Raw genomic sequence first — 17,199 nt, forward strand, 5'->3', positions numbered from 1 at the left:
GTTTTGATACTTTTTGGCAAAGTTTGAAGAAAATAAAAATTCTTCAGTTATCCATCAGCCTTATATTTTCCTGATTGGTTTCCATAAGCCCACCACAAGATTAAAAATCTTTTAGCTGTTCAACCCATAAATAAGTAGGAAACCATTGAGAAAGCAAAAAGGAGCATATTCCACTGTCTTTTTTTTCCATGCATGTGTTAAATGAATCAGAAAATTCTTCAATGAAATAAGCTTTCAGCCTCACTCTTGATTCCTCTAAAGATGATCTCAGCTTTCCAGGTTTTTTGGAGAAAATACTTCCATTATGCCAAAAAGATTGTTACTTCGTTCCAAAAACTGCTCTGTATTTCACTTTGATATTTATGGCCTCATTTTATAGGCTATTCAGCTCTTTGCCTTGGATGTGAAATGCAAAAGTATACAAGTTCCTAAGAGGGGTTCTGATTGAGTCTGAGAAGCATGAATGTTAATTCACCTAAAAGTTTAAATTATAGCTTTGATAATTAATTATAATCAAAAAAGCTAAAAGTTTTCCTGTGCCACATGTGTAACTAACACTTTATTTTTCACAATGTTATACAAATTTTTTTCCACAATTGTTTCCACAATTCCACAGTTTCCAAAAACTATGGCTTTTACACTCACTGGAACAATGTGGACAGAATAGCAGTTATTACTGATGATTTTTTAATCTCATGTTCAGCTTCATGCCGGTGCAACATTAGAGGTTTAGTGTGGAGCTACTTCCTCTAAAATATGATGACACTACCCTAACAGCAGCACTGCTACCCTGCTGCCTGGAGTTCAGCAAAGGCATTTCTGATAGTAGTAGTGTAAAAAGGATCAGTCTCTTCAGTTTTGCCTACATATAATTTGTAGCTCTAATGCAAATCTTTCTTTTTTGCTCTGGAAGATTCACCTGTTCTGCTAAAAGATGAGACAAAGTCTCTTTCTAGTTGATTTACTGAACTTATAAGCTTTACTGTTACCCACTGTTGCCTTCTTGCATCTTCTTTATGCTTCTCTTAACTGAAGTTTCTCTGTGTTTGGTGTAAAAAATGATTTTTAAAAATTAAAGCTTACAAACAGCTATTCTTTCCTCTAGTCATACAAGGATACAATGGCAGCTGGTGGTTGCTGCCTATGCATTGGAAGCCTTCAAGCATTTCACATGCTGAAGCAGCAAAATGGATAAGTCTGCAAAATCAGTAAGTTTTCCAGCATTCCTAGCACGTTTACTTCTGCCTTGGTAATAAATAGGATCCTCTCTGTCTTGTCACAGTCTCTGTCCTGTCATTGTTCCGTTCCTATATCTTTCTGAACAGCTCTTTATTTGTGATTGCTGCTCCCTTCTGCTAGTCCTGATGTGGTTGTGAGCCTGCTGACCATGTTTGCTAGGGAACCCTGAAGAATCTGGATTCATGCTTCTAAATCTCTTTGCCATCTTTTTTTGTCTGGATGAGTTTTCTTTAGAATTTATTTATAACCCAGCACAGGATATTTAGTCTGCTTTACAACCCATTAATAGAGGAATAGAAAAACAGAATTTAATTTTTTGAGAACCTTCATTTGCTACAATTGAAACAGTGTCAGCCACACTTGTGATTGAATATGATAAAGTGTTTGATACTGTGAAAGATAGTTATTCAGCTCTGGAAGTTTTCTGGGTTGCCTAATGTACACTTTAGGAAGTCCTGCAATCCATCTGTTATACTTGAAGAGATCAGTGTTAGGTTTAAAATGAAGCACAGGAGTTGGGAGGCTTGGACTGCACTGTCCCTATAGGCTGCAAATAACCAGGATAAGCTCTGTGTTAAGAGCATGTCAGATACAAGTGAGAAAAAGCATTGATGTCTTGCAGAGACACATAAACCTCATGAACTATTTATGAAAGCTGGACTATGCCTCAGGTAGGTTTTTGCAGAGCTCACACCCTGTGTTTTCACCAGTGTACTTCTGTTGATGCATGTTACACAGCTTTAGCAGCCATCTGTTCCCCCACAAACAACTTCTGCCCAAATTCACACAAACAATGGACCATCCTGCAATCACAGAGGTTAAACTATTACCTGCTAGGGTGACAGCAATGGAGACAGAGTCAGATCCCAGGGCATTGGATGCATTGCAAGCATAGAAACCCACATCAGATTCCACGGGTGCTAGAATCTGTAAGGAGTCATCAGGCTGAAGGAGCAACCTGGCATAAAGCAGAAGGAAAGATGTAATAGTCTTTTAGTCTATGTGAACATGAACATATTTACTGGGAATTTTCAGGCTTAGGTAATATTTTTTATAGATCAGGTCTTTAGGTTATATTTTAAAATCTATGAAGCAATTTAAATTCTTACATTGAGACTGCCACTTGTGATTACTTAAATTAAATTTTAGTCTCATTCCCAGTTCCTCTATTGCTGGTATGCGTATTAAAGAAAGATTGCCGAGTAATTAGGACATCTGCCCAGTGAAACCTCCTTGTCTGCTGCATAATGCTGAGTGAGTTCCCTAGCTTTGCTATCTTCCAGTTCTGCAGTATAGGAATAGTAATAGTAAGAAAAAGCTAAATTATTGAAAAGGAAAAATCATGAAACATGCTGAAGTTATGCAGAAAGAAGTGAACCACAGGGTTAGTGTTAAAGCCTGAAATAGGTTCAGATTCTTTTACTGGTGATCATCTTGTGCAAACTCAGCAGTCTTGATTCTTCCCTAATAGTCAGTGAAAATAGAGAGGACTTCTCACTTCTCCTTGAACACTTTCCTCTGCCAGTAAGAGGAGCCTACCACGAGCTCAGTGTATTGCCTATGGTTAAATGGAATTAATATGGTCTTAGTGCTCTGATGAACTGCTTCTTTCCACTGTCTGGTTTTGCAGCATTGTAACTCTTAAGGTCCTGACATACCCCTATTTCAGCAAGAATTCAATCCATGGGTTTGTGTCAATGCTTATGTGCCCTTATTTTCATCACATTGTGTCTCATGATTACTGCTGCTTTCTCTGAGTTTTCTTTTTAGCTGATACTGTTGGTAATATCTAATCATACTGTTCTCATCAGCAACTTTCAGCAGCTGTTGCTTGTAAACGTAGTTGAAGCTGTGATTGACAGTGGCAAGGGTAAAACTGGGGGAGGGATATGCCTGTGAAACACATGCAATGAAAGTCTGCACACAGATCCTGGAATTGATGAGTTTCTTTACACTCCCATCCTCACAATAAAAACTCTTGTCTCGTGGACCAAAAAGCCACAGATACTCTATTTTGTACAACACTGTGGGTGGTAGACCTCTAAAACAAACCAGATTAGGGCCACCCAGAAAAATCTATTATAGGAAAAAACTCCAGTTAACATTTTTTTTTACCCTTTTCTGAGTAATAATAAAAGTAGTCATTATCAATAAAAAATCTGTCTGTTAAACAAGTTTTGTAAATGCTTAGAAAATTCCACATTTGCAAAAAAACTTTAATACTTTTAGAATTGCATCTGTGCTTTCACACAAAAACCACCAATGGCTGAATTAATTCCCTTCCCACTTTTGCTTTCAAGGTTGTTTTTCTTACCTCTTAGTCATAAGCAGGGCTGACTAGATAGCCACTGCTAACAATGACAGTAACTAACAGATTTTTTTGCTTGCAGAACTAATGTTTGCATGCATCAGTATCTCACACATAAATTTTTAGTTTAACACTGACTGCTTCAATCATTACCTGGAATTAATTAAATCTTCAGAAGTTGTCCCAAATTATAACAGCCTGTAACATTTAAAAGTTCTGTGTGTTCTGTCTGCGTGTCTGCAAATATAGTATGTAGGCAGATCTTCCAGTCTACACCAAACTAGCTTACAAGATCCCTAAAATAGTTTTAATTAATGTTTCTGACATCTTCAGGTTGAGAAAAGATCTTGCCTAATATTACACCTTATAAAACACAAGGATGCATAATTTTTTTTGTTGTTAATCACCTCTCCTGACATAAACCTCTCTCTGTCAGTTTCAGTCACCTCAAGATCCAGCACAAATATTTTTAGAAATAGAAGTAGTCCAGGAAGATACTTGATTTTTTAAAAAAAATTAACTCCAAAACAGCTCCATCCTCCTGTCCTCTCAACCCAGGTTTTAATGTCCTTCTCCAGAAACAAATATAATGTCCTCTTCTTTTCAGTAATTCTGTTATTAGTGCATCCCAGTTTGGCATAACTGCTTTTCTTGAGAGCAGATGCTTTATTATTCCTCTTTGTAAAGAATTATTTTGGCTGAATTCCCTACTTGCTCATAGACTGCTATTTTTGTTAGGTATCGAGTTGCTTGTCAGGGGTGGGAAAAAAAAACAACAAACAACTGTAGCAATTCTTTATGTCACTAGCATGTCTTCAGAATCTCATTTATAGACTGAAAATAATACAGCTTAATATTTAATTAGTCTCATCTTAGTTGCTCCACACTTTGCCTCAAAGACAAAAAAGTATTTTGCAGGATATATATCAATGGCTAAATCAGACAGCACCTCACAAACACCTATCTCCATACCACTTAGTATTCACATGCTGCATCATGTCCTTTTATAAAACTTATTTCTATTTTAGAGAAGTTGAATTATCAGCTACCAATGGATCCCCAGTGACAGAAATTGCAGCATACTTACAAGGCTTACTAAACAATGCATAGATTCCTCAAAGATTTTTCACCTTTAACACAGATTCCTAAGGAACCTAATCTGAATTTTCTCTAAATTAATACATTTTCCAACATCTACAGCAGCCTAAAAACTTTGGTATGGATACTAGTAGGCTCTGAAAGGGCATTCAGAACCCATGCTGGTGTTGATGCTTTAACCTTATGAGAGAGTATGGAGTCTGCAGTTAAATATGCACTCAGGCTGCATATGCAGACACAAGTAGGGGATCTTTTACTGGAACCACAGATATTTTCAACTGTTAAAGCTATTTGTGTCATATGTTTTCATTCTATTGAGTAACTGAAAACCAGCACTTTTTGAGGGCCTGTGTTATATATTTTTGTAACTGTACCCAGACTAAAGCTAAAGAAAATTAATTTTTGCAAGGATAGCCATGCAGTAGGAGTCATACTTTCAGGTGGATGAAACAGCTCACGGAATGGGGCAATGAGAATAGAGCCATACATCAAGCATCATTACTGGACATCACTGGCTCAGATAAAATCTATGGCCACAATATGTGAAAGTGAATACCTTTATCTCAGTGGTTTTTATATTCAAAACAGGTCGCTGTCACCCAACCTAAAACCAGCAGCCTATCTGAGAATTGCAATACCAACCAGATACTTCTGAAATCTCAGTACATTCAGTCGGGTGTGACCTGAGGAACTTCAGCACTACTGTCTGGCCATTCTCAGCAAAAGTGTCTCTCTCTGATACTGGTACAGGAAACCCCACCTCTACTTATTTTCTTATTCCCATTAAGACAGAGGTGGGATGGAAAATCCTCTTCTCCATTCAAAGCCTGGCAAAGTACGAAGAAAACAAACTGCAGAGCTGGAGGACAGTTCAAGCATACCCAACACCACTACATGTTTTACATCTGTGGCCTTGCAGTTTACAGCAGTACACTGTAAGGCTGCTTAAACTTCAGCTTCCATTGACACTACTGACTTACAGGCAGCAAGAGCATTTTGAGCCAAAACCAGAACACTGCTCCTAAAGAACCCTGCAAAAAAATCCACAAAACAATTTTTTATACACCACAATTTCTAAACTCCCATTAACTCCAAAGATATAGATGCTGAGTTACATCTGAAGCTCAGAGCATGGTCATTTCTTCCCCCCAACAATAGCCTGTGGGAACTATAAATGATGAGTACAAAAGGAAGTTCATAAAGTGAAAACTGCCTCAACATTTAAAGAAGAGTTGTCAACGACTTATGACACTAACTAGAAAATAAGTTATACTTCCTGAGACTTTCTGATGGAAATTTTGAGCGCACACACAACTGACTGATAATTCAGAAGCAAAACACAATATTTAAGCCTATTTCAGTGAAATTGAATGGGGAAAAAAAAAAAAAAGGATTGAAAAGGAATTGAGAAATTATATATAAAACTATCTGAACTAAAATTTCAGGAATCATGTGTCTTTTATTTCAGCTAAATTAATCTACTTGTTGTGGTACCATGACAGCATATAGGGTGTGAAATAAACTTGCCAGTTTCTCATGACTGTAGCGTCTAGCATTACTCATATGTGAAATTTATGTAGCATCCCTTCACTTTCATGGATACCACAGAAGTTACAGTTATTTCAAGTAGAGAAAAAACCCAACTCAATGGCCTAATTCTAATGGGATATAACCACTAGATGAAAATTTATGTATGAAACTTGTTTTGGGGGGAGCCTACAGATATTTTCACGGGAGTATGTCCGAATGAAAGGATTCTGTATATCCAAGTTATGATTATGACTGCGTGTGATTTCCACCAGAGGTACATTCTTGTTCTCAGTTCTCTACCCCTTCAAAAGTTACCTTTTTTAAAAAAAATTAATATTCTTATTAGCCTTCAGACACAGAGGCAAGAACCAGGAAACTCAGATCATTATAGAAAGCAATTATTTTTTCATTGATTCAATAGTCAAATTAAAGAAGGAGCTAATAAACGAATTTCATAACTGTATAGAAGGGGCAATTTTACCTAAATCAAGATTTTAGTGGATGATCCAAGGGCAGCACACTGGAAATTAATTTTTTGTCTTGCTTCTATCTTTTCTCATGACCTTATTACGTATATGTCTTATATACATATTAAACACAATATATATAAAATATTATATCTATATCTATATCTATATCTATATCTATATCTATATTTATATCTATATCTATATATGTCTTAGCTGTGGTATCTTGTGCAGAAGGAATTGCTAGCAGATCCTTGACAACTTTGTTGATCATTATTACTATGCTGTTCATTATTACTGCCTACTACACTATTTTTGTGTTCTTATATACTGATTTCTCACAGAACAGAACCAAAATAGAAAATCTCAAGCATACGCATGAGAAGAATGTGTGTTATCAACACATCTAAGCATATAACTTGTACCGAAAATGACCTCTTTCTGTGTGCTCTTCCACACAAATTAATAATGTGGAGTGACAGAAAGTAAAGGCTACCTGAAGGAAAGACAACATAATTGTTGTGGTATACTGATTAAAGCATTCTGTTATGTCAGCTTCTCAGGTTACATCTGTGACCATCCTTCCAGAATTTAAATGGATGAGGATTCACCAATTCACATGAGAAGACAAATGCTAAATGATAGGTCTGTTGAGATGACAGCAAAGCTGCAAAGAGCCATGCAGTGTGGTTCCACAGTTTATGGCCTTCATCAGAACATATGCAGTACGTGGTGATTGTCATGCCCTTTGAGGTTTATCCTGGGTCAGTTTAATGCATGGATACATACACTGAAGGCCGAAGCCTCATCTCCTTCATCTTCTCTTACCTCAGCCTTGTCTGTCAGGCCCTCCTGGAGCACTAGGAGAAATGCAATTTCAGCTCTGATAGAGGACACTAGTAACAGCTAGTGACCAGTTTTCATATTTCAATATCTATCTTCATAGCAAAAATCTCTGCCTTCAGCAGGGAAAATAAACTAAGGCTCCCAGTCTCTGGATGCAGAGTGCTCTGTAGAATGTATTAGGCACTTATATCCCTTATGTCCACATTACTCTATAATCCTGTCTTTTTTACTTAAACAGAAGTAAAGTTCCTGTTTGCCACACAAATCTGACCCACCATCCAGACCTTGCTGAAGAGTTACAGTGGCCTGTTTAACCCATTTACCACCTCCCATGCACTTGCCCTTCTTTCTGTTATGAAATCAGACTACAGCAAAATATGGCTTTGTCCATGGGACTGACAGGAGGTAAAACATGGAAAGTGATGAGTCAAAATATCAATTGTTTTCTTAAAAGTTAAATAACATGCTTTACCTATCATTGTATTTCACTTCCTCTCCATTCTTAGCCCAGCTGATGGTGGGCTTTGGGTTTCCCACTGCTTCACAGTGAAGCAGCACACTCAGTGTGCCACTCGCTAGGACCACTGTCTGTCCCAGGTGGGTGACAACCTCTGAAGCAGAAAGTTGTTGTGCTGCTGAAATCTTTCGGAGGATGGCAGGCTTTTGATGAGGCCTGTATAAGCCATTTGCCAGGTTTACAGAGGTGGGAATAAATGTTTCAGCAGATGATGTCCTCAGGGAGCTGGTAAATCCAGAAACACGTCTGTGGAGAGGGTACTCCACGGAGGCTGAATCAACTTTTCGCCTTGATGCTTTGAGGACAAATTCCTGGTGCTCCAAGTAGCTCTTGAAAATCTCCTGAGCCAACTGCACAACAAGATGCTCAGTGTAAATATCTTTAAGCTCCTCAGGTTGTTGTGACAAATTCCTTATTATATCATCGAAGCGTTTCTGCTCTGTGACCATAGTAAATGGCAGGCTATGCTCCCGGCTCTGGTCCTCTTCTGAGGATGCATTTCTCTCCATGGACTCCTGGGCTTCCCAGGACTCCAAATTTTCCCCTGGCCAGCCCCTGAGCTGTAGCAGCCTTGAGACAATATTGTCATACCATCTGCTGGGGTTAGCAAGGTGCCCTCGCTTCTCAGCCTTGCTACCATTGAAGAAAATCCCATTGAACTGTTTATCCTCTGTGCGCAAGGCATCATTTAAGCCGGCCTTTCTCATGACTTCTTCCTCCCTAACACCAGCTGGCTGCCCAGCAATGATCTTCTTGTTGCTTCCAATCAATTTAATTATGAAATGCTCCCGGGCTGGCCCTGCTGTGCAGGTGTATGTCCCAGCATCTGAAGGCTTCAGATGATGGATTTTCATGTAGCCATAGGGTGCAATCGTGATGTGAGACGAGCTGACAAGCCTCTTGTTATCCTTCTCCCAAGTGATCATTGACTTCCGGAACCTCCTGGTAGGGCATCGGAGGATAACAGAAGTTTTGGGCAGCAGGTAGGCATGTCCACCCACAATGAAATGCAGTTTCTTCTGCTTCCTTGTCTGGATGTAAACTTGCTTTACAGCCATAATATGGGGGCTTTGCTTATGAGCTGGTCTGTTGTGCCCTGAAACACCATTATATAATTAGTATGTGATACCACTAAACAAAACAACTAGTTTACATTGTTGTGGGCAGCATTTGACCCATTATACAATAATGAGAGAAACCGACCACCAGTTGCTGGACATTAAATTAGAACAATCAAAATAAGAGGAATCACAAGACACACTTCAGGAATGTGAAAGTAGAGTATATGCAGAAACCAAACAGCTAGGAACAAAAGCTTTGTGGGAGAGAAAAAAAACTTGAGTGGAAACATAGCTCTTGTTATTAAAGTATTTAAACAAAGACTGTTATATAAGAAATGGACCAAATAGACAAGTGTTTACCATCCAAACCTTCAAAAACAACATGATCTTGCAGCTCATAAAAGTAAGGAAGAATGAAAGTCTTTCTACCTCAAGGAGTAATGTTGAACAGAACTAAACTCTCTTGGCTAGGCTTAAAAACATGGTAAATACTATTAAAGTGCATTAGTTCAGTGTGTCCTTCTGGTTTCTTGATACCTGTGTCAGAGATCTTTATTACAAAGCACTAAATTAAGCTGCATGGGCACATTATTAGTAAATACCATGCAACATTCAGTCCAGGCTTTGGTTCTAAATGTCAGATCTTCTTTTCTCCCTATACACCCAACATTCAGCAGTTTCAGAGTCAAGCTGAAGCTAGGCTGACTTTTCCATGTCCAATTGGCTTACTGCAAAATAGGGAAGAGTATACAGGCAGAGTTGTGATGAGCGAAAACAAATGCATGAACTACCAACATAAAATACATCTAACTTGTGTTGTGTGGTTCATTAGAAATCTCAGGTCATAGAGGATTTGGAGTGACATAATGAAACAAAAAGTTTCTAAATGATTGTCAGCAATCCCTTACCAACCATTTTCCTTGCAGCTTTTCTAGCAGAGTGTTTATTTGCTCCAGCCCTCAGGCTGCTGTGCTGTATCTCTCAGCCTCTACATTCCAGCTGTGAAATTCAGATCTAGATTTTGGTCAGAATTTTGAGCCAGTTCTTCCAGAAACTAGTGGTTCCCTTCCAGCACACTGGCTTACATCCAGCTCCATTAGTGAAATCCGTAGCGCTCCTCCACTGGCTTGACTTGTTCACAGACAGAAAAACCCACTCCACAAGACTGAGTAATACTACCATGAAAGAAGGCTGTGGAGCAGGAAATAGCATGGATTTCTTAGTGAAGGACTTCCAATCCCCTTTCCCCAGACACTGCCAAACACCTTTTCCACTTACTTGCACAGGGGCTCAGTAAACAAGGCCTGATCAAGGATGAGAATGGCAAAGGGAGGCAGAGTGAGGAATTGATGATAACAAAGTCCCCAGTTTTCAGCATCTTTCTGCAAATAGCATTTCGGCTCTGTGTGCCTTCTCCACAGCTTACTGAACACTAGGAACAGGATGAGAAACATTAGGAGAAACAAAAAAGGTGCTCCTCGTCACAGGCTCCCTCCTCACCTCCCATATCCACACTGCATACACACACCACAGGATAGAACAGTTACAGTTTTCAAAATGTTGCAGCAGAATAAAGAAGAGCAGCATTTGACCATGCACCTACAAACAGTGCAGGCACAGTAAAGAGATTAAATACTTGTTATTTTCTGTCCTGTAAGGCTTAGGTTCTTTCCATGCTCCTGTTTTCACTTTTCTGTCAGATGGTGTCCCTTGTTTCAATGGTACTGTGCTACAGCTCAAACCAGTCTTTGAACTTTGTTTCTGTGTCTGTGTCTGCTGGCTGGAAAAATTCCAGCTCATGTCCAAGAGCAGACCTCATGGAATTGCAGATCACAGTTGCATTCTGGTGTGATAAAATCTGGCCTAAGCTTAATCTTTAAGCTTTGCTGTTGCAAATATATTTAGGAATAATAAAGGGATGAATATTTTAGTCACTAATTCATTACCTCAGCCTTGTAGTTATACATATGGCTTACACTGAATAGTATAAATCCTCTAATACTAGACTGCAGAGGCTGTTGCACAGGTGGACATTATTTGATGGACTTAATCATGACTATTCAGTTTCATATTTATGTATATAACATTGTGGAAAATGAAATACAGGTAGTGCCTTTGCACTGGAACCGAAGCAACAGTCTGTAAAAAGAGCTAGAAAATGGGTAGAGAACTGTAATTACCACCTTCACTGCCAGAATGGCTATGTGTCTCCTGGCAAGAAGACTTTATGAAAACATCCACTAATCTGAGTAAAATTCCCAGACAGATCCCTGTAAGAAGGGTGCAGATGGGACTGCTCTGTAGGGTGATTGGCATTTCCTTTACAATTTCCACAAGACAATTTCCACTACCTTCTGTGAAAGAGGACTGGAAGAGTGGTGGCAGAGACTGCAAGATGTGGAATGATTTTCATGCTTACTGGCATGAACCTTTGCTTTTGCTTTGACCTTATAAAGTAAAATTATATTTTCATAGAATCTCCTTCCCCTTCCCCTTCCCCTTCCCCTCTTCTCCTGTTCCTTCCCCTCTTCTCCTGTTCCTTCCCCCTTTTCTATTCTCTTTATCATAGGAAAGGACTGGAGTTGCCCCAAGAGGAAAAGAGTATTGACAACAGAATATCTAGGTTTTGACAACAAAGGGCATGTAGCCTAATAAGATTACCCTTCGTTGATGCCTTGGATGGAATAAGAAGAGGCATGGACAGAGGCAGGGATTTATTGTTTTGAGTGCAACTTGTGTTTATACTGGAAGGGTCTTAATGGTTTGGCCAGATGGCTAAAGCACACCTGTGGAGGTGGACACCAAAGAGGAACATGGAGCTAGCAATAATCATCCAACCAGGATGATAAGGACAGATTACAGGACAAAACTGGGCATAACATGCTGTGTGGGATCTGACTTTATTTGGCTCCTCTATCCCAACTGGCTTAGGCACTCTCCAAGATCTGTACAATACTCATGCATGCAGATAGCATACCTGTGTCCAGTCAGAGAGAAGCCACTCATTGGGACAATCCTCGTTTTTGCAGGCTTGTTGTGTAACGGTCCTTGGCATGGAGCAGAAGGATTCTGGCAGCTCTAACAAGCTTCCATCTGCCAGGCGCTGCTTACAAAGTGTATCTCGCTTCTGGACACCACCACCACAGGTCTGTGAACACTGTGAGAAAAGAGAGAAACCTCATATGACACCTGCACCATCCCACTTGCTGCAAAAATTGCTTGTAAACTAGGGTAGAAATCAACACTTGGTCTCGGCCAAATAGAAAACATGAAACAAAAATTTCAGAGACCTCAAAGTAGACTGCTTTAAAAAAGTCAATATTATTTTGGAAAAGGGAAGAAGTTTAGTTTGCTAATATTGAGAAAAATTGTTTCAGTATTTCTGAAGTGTTCTGTTTTACGGTATTGTTTCAAAAGACATGGAAACAGTGAGTCAGCATTGCAGAATGGAGGTGGGAAATTTGTCCTCTCCACCTGGAAAATTAGACATTTGCATGTGATGTGGAGAATCTAAATACTAGTATCTCTGTCTGGGCTCTGACACGAACAGTGTCAGAAAGAGTGGGAAAATCTTGTCCAGCAGTAGGTAAGTAAATTGCAATGATTAATATCCAGAGAATACATCTCTCCTCCATCTTTAATGTAAAAATATTTCTCTATTTATTTTTCTACTCAAGCAGGGCAGGAAGTATTGAGTAACCAAATTTAGTAGCTTTCCTGAATAATTTCTGTGAATTTAGTTGCTCAGTCCTTTTTCCTGAGGATCCTTTTCCTGAGGCTGGTAAAAGACTCCCAGTTCTGCTCAGTTCAGCCAGCTCAACTCCTTTTCTCCTTTTAGAAAAGGAAAGGGAGAGTTTGCATTACACCCCTGACATGACCAGCAGTTGCCTATATCTTGTGACATGGCAATTATTCAAGAGAGGCAGACAATAATATAGAGAAGTATTAAAAAGTATACTTAAGCAGTTAAAAAGAAAGTTTTAAAAAATCTTGCAGGCATGAAAGACCCTCCTATCTTAGATAAAGAGCTGCATAAACTTTAATGCTAGCCTGAATATTTAGGATAAACATTTTATTTGAAAGATAGAAAGGAAGTGCAGAAAGCCATTTTTATATTTGGGTTATTTTAATGTGTAAAATTAGCTTTTGTCCTACTTATTTAGAATGTTACAAAGCTCAAAGGCTACCAAAAAATTAAGCAAGAAAAACATTCTTTTCAACAGAAGAAAATGTCTATGAGCCTCTCATTAGAGGAAAATTCATTCCAGAGGAGGAAGAAAAAAATGATTAAAAGTATTATTCCAACATTTCCTAAAAACTTTTATCATACACAAGATAAAAAATGGATTACAGACTATGAATATCACAAAGTATGATACTGCTGTCAATCAGTCAAATCTCAGGAAGTCTTTTTGCCCTTCCAGCTCTACCAAAGATAAGACAAAACATGTATTTTCTTGCTTCTTGGACTTTATTCACTTATATAGGGTTGTTCCTGCACAGGACACCCCAAGAGTCACACCTTGTGCCTGAGAGCATTGTCCAAATGCTTCTTGGATACCTTCAATCTGATGCTGTGACCACTTTCCTGGGGAGCTCTTTCCATGCTCCAACCACTCTCTGGGTGAAGAACATTATCTTGATATCCAACCTAAACCTCGCCTCACACAGCTTTAGGCCATTCCCTTGGGTCCTGTCACTGGTCAGCACAGAGAAGAGATCAGTGTCTGCTACTCTTTGTCCCCTCACAAGGCAACTGCAGACTGCAATGAGGTCTGTCCTCAGTTTTCCTCCAGACCGAACAGACCAAGTGACCCGATGAGTCACTCCTCATATGGCTTCCCCTTCAAGGTCCTTCACCATCCTAGTTGCCTTTCTTTGCATACTCTCTAACAGTTTCACTTTTTTCTCATATTGTGGCACCCAGAACTGCCCCACCACTTGATCTGAGGCTGCCCCAGCTCAGAGCAGAGCAGGACAATCCCTCCCTTGCTCCGCTGGTGATGCTGTGCCTGATGCCCCCCAGGACAGGGTTGTCCCTCCTGGCTGCCAGGGCACTGCTGGCTCATGTTCAGCTTTCCACTGACCAGGACCCCCAGGTCCCATGGTCTCCCATGGAGTTTAATTTTACACTGCTCTCGACTTAAGGTGTGTAAGAATACAGGTTTTCCCTTACTGTCAAAAATTAATTCTCTGCTAAGACTCCACAATAAGATAATGGACCTGCAAAAGGAGTAAACATTTTTTTTGTTATAAGGTCTCTCAATTTTTTTAAGGCCTGACACTTGAAGATTTAGAAGAGACATTTTATGCTATGGATTAAAAATAGATAGGAAAATACAAGAAAATATTACCAGTTTTCCCATGCTGATTTTGTTTTAAAATCATTGTTCTAATTATCTTTGGAGTAAAGACAGCACTCAAGAGCAAACAAAGAACGTTGGGACTGAGACTATAGCACTTATTCAGTAATAAAACAAAGGTGTTTGAAGATTTACTAGTGGATGTCTCCCAGTTCAGGTATGGAGAACAGATATTTATAGGGCCTTGTAAAATGAAAGCTTAAACTCTGCTCCAGAAGCGTACCACTGAAAATGATAAAGATCCTAATGTATTTAATTAAGACACAGAAATATTTAAAAATAAATAGTATGGAATATGTAAGGAGATGTTTTAAAAATTGTTTGTAATGTTACAACACTGGGGCTTCGAATGGCATTCAATTCAGACAAGCCTTCCTTACAAGCATAAGAGGCTTAGAAAACGCTGGTAACTACAGTTTAAATCTTCTGGGTTTTTTTTGGTTTTGTTTGTTTGTTTGTTTGTTTGTTTGTTTTGTGGGTTTTTTTTGTGGGGGGTTTTGGGGTTTTTTTGGTGTTTTTTTTTTTTTGTGAGTGAGTGTTCTGAAAAGCACCACAAACTCTGCTGATGAGGCCAATGAAATGTGTTGAAATCACGCTGTGTGGAGAACAGATTTTACATGTTCATGTTGGTGAAGCTTTAAAGGACCTTCCCTAGGCTGAGGAAGGTGCCTTCCTGAAGGCCCTTTCATCTCCCTGTATGGGGTGAATCTTAGGAGCCTGGGGAGAGGGCAGATGTGGGTCCCTTAATGCAAGGAAAGAAATCCTTCTTCAGGTTTTCTTCTGCTGGAGGCATCTACAGCAGTTTTGATGCATGACTGGAGGTCACCTCCAGAAGTTGTCTCAGCCACTCACATCCTTTCCAAATGATTTTTTTTTTCTTTCCACATCTCAGAGGCCAACAGCTGTAATAATCTCTCAGTGTAATGCACGAGCCTCATGGTGCAGGTTTTCAGATGGGAAACCCGTGTGAGACTGAGCTGCAAGATCTGGCTTTCCTGCAGGGTGGAAATATCTATAAAGATGATGGTGCTGCAAAGAAGGAACACAGACATCCTTAAAAAATAAGAGAATGGAAATTGATTTTGATGGATTAGAGGTTTTTTTCTGGCACAGTACTCATCTGAACAGAAGCAGAAGACAGTAGGTAGAGAAGCACACTTTTTGTGCTGTTTTCCTCTGGTGAAAGGTAAACAAAAGAAATATTCAGTGACCAGCCAGAAAAGTCTGTGGAAGTAAGGCAGAAGAGCTACAATATGACCTTTGTTGAACTGTAGCAGTGAAGCACAGCACAGGTTGTCTCTCAGCCTAGAGAAGATACCAGCTACTGCAAGTGTAAACTTGTGAACAGTTCAATTTCTTATTGTAGTTGTTAAAGCTTTTAGACTTAATCAAGCTTCTTTCCCACTAAGATCTGCTAAACCTTACAGAGACAGCATTTGAGAGCCCTTGAACAGTTGGAAAAATTACTTTAGACAGGTGAAAGTATGCATGTTTAAACTGTTGAGGAAGATGTTACAATCTTGAAAAAATCAATTTAGAGATAGTGTTAGCAGAAACAATTTGGTACCGTTCTAGTGTGGCCTATAGCTAATGGTCACTGTTAGGAAAAAATAAATTTTTCCACATAGTATAGCATATATCTCTTCTGATTGTTCACATACACTTTCAGAAAATTGTTTTCTGTAAGGAATGTGGCCAGTTATAATTGCTTCTTCTAGCATATCCTAATTTTAGAATGCTTAACTTCTGTTATTATGTTATGATCTGGTAGAATACTATTTGCTATTTGCAAATATGACATTCATTACACCCCTAGTTAAGATTTTCAAAAGTACAACTAAGTATATATGTGTGTGTGAATATCAGTAGGCAAATTAAAGCATGAAATATCACTGAGTTGTTTCAATTAGAGGACAAAAGCTATAGGCTCTTTACCTAGCTTTGACAGGCCATCAGACTGGAATAAATATTTTTTACTGAGTTGGTTGCCTAAACCCAAAGCTCTCCCAGCTTCATGGACTTACCAAGTTCATTAGGTGAGTATATTAATATCTCCCTGGCTGTTAAGTGAAGAGCAGATTTTATATACAGACACTGAGTAGGCATATGTAAGCACTATGCAAAATGCTCATAGTTTTCACATAGGATAGAATGAAGACTCGCACACATCACAAATGAAGATTTAAACAGTTTTTGTTTTTTTTTTTTAAATGCACAGCAATTTTTTCCTTTTGTCTTTACAATAGTGCAGGATCCTTCTTCCTGCAGTAGTATTACTAAAAATTTAGTATTACAACCACTTAAAGAAGCATCTTTAAGCCTTTTAAATTGCACAAGTATTATAATTTGAACCAGATTTACAAATTGACTCATTTCAGGGTGCTTTCTAAAATGGAAAACCTTGTATGGACCCATTGTGTAAACAGGATTTTTTATAATTAGTGTAATAAAGCATCCATCTCCCAAAGGGTAGAGTTTAACACCCATATCTTAATCTGAAGCATGAGGAATGTTTGTTGTACAAACTAAATTATTATTTGAGAATACATGAAATACTCAAAATGCTTTAAAGAGTCTTTTATCCCTAATTCTTCTAGTTTAGTATTCCTAGAGACTTTGAGTATTCCTAGCTCACCCAAGTTGACTCATTGCAGCTGACCAATATATTCCAGATATTTTTGTTTGAAATCTATAGCCAGCTGTTAAAATTTTCCAATAACTTTGTATTAGAAATATCTACAGTCATTATTTACCTCTGGAAATACTGATG

At 38.7% G+C, this 17,199-nt stretch overlaps 1 protein-coding gene across 2 annotated transcripts in view; it reads right to left on the reverse strand.

Annotated features, from left to right (window-relative positions):
* The window catches only part of ADAMTSL1 (ADAMTS like 1), a 178,788-nt gene that overhangs the window by 31,902 nt on the left and 129,687 nt on the right, over positions 1–17,199 (reverse strand). For both annotated transcript variants that reach the window (XM_014252195.2, XM_088054554.1), the window contains 4 exons: positions 12,044–12,223; positions 10,345–10,498; positions 7,961–9,101; positions 2,070–2,197 (listed from right to left, as the gene is read on the reverse strand). In XM_014252195.2, the coding sequence (XP_014107670.1) occupies positions 2,070–2,197; positions 7,961–9,101; positions 10,345–10,498; positions 12,044–12,223 (1,603 nt within the window). The remainder of the gene's footprint in view (positions 1–2,069; positions 2,198–7,960; positions 9,102–10,344; positions 10,499–12,043; positions 12,224–17,199) is intronic.

Source organism: Pseudopodoces humilis, chromosome 4, assembly GCF_049639895.1.
Source record: "Pseudopodoces humilis isolate 2021_Gansu_Grassland_sample_001 chromosome 4, ASM4963989v1, whole genome shotgun sequence".
Classification (NCBI taxonomy): domain Eukaryota; kingdom Metazoa; phylum Chordata; class Aves; order Passeriformes; family Paridae; genus Pseudopodoces; species Pseudopodoces humilis.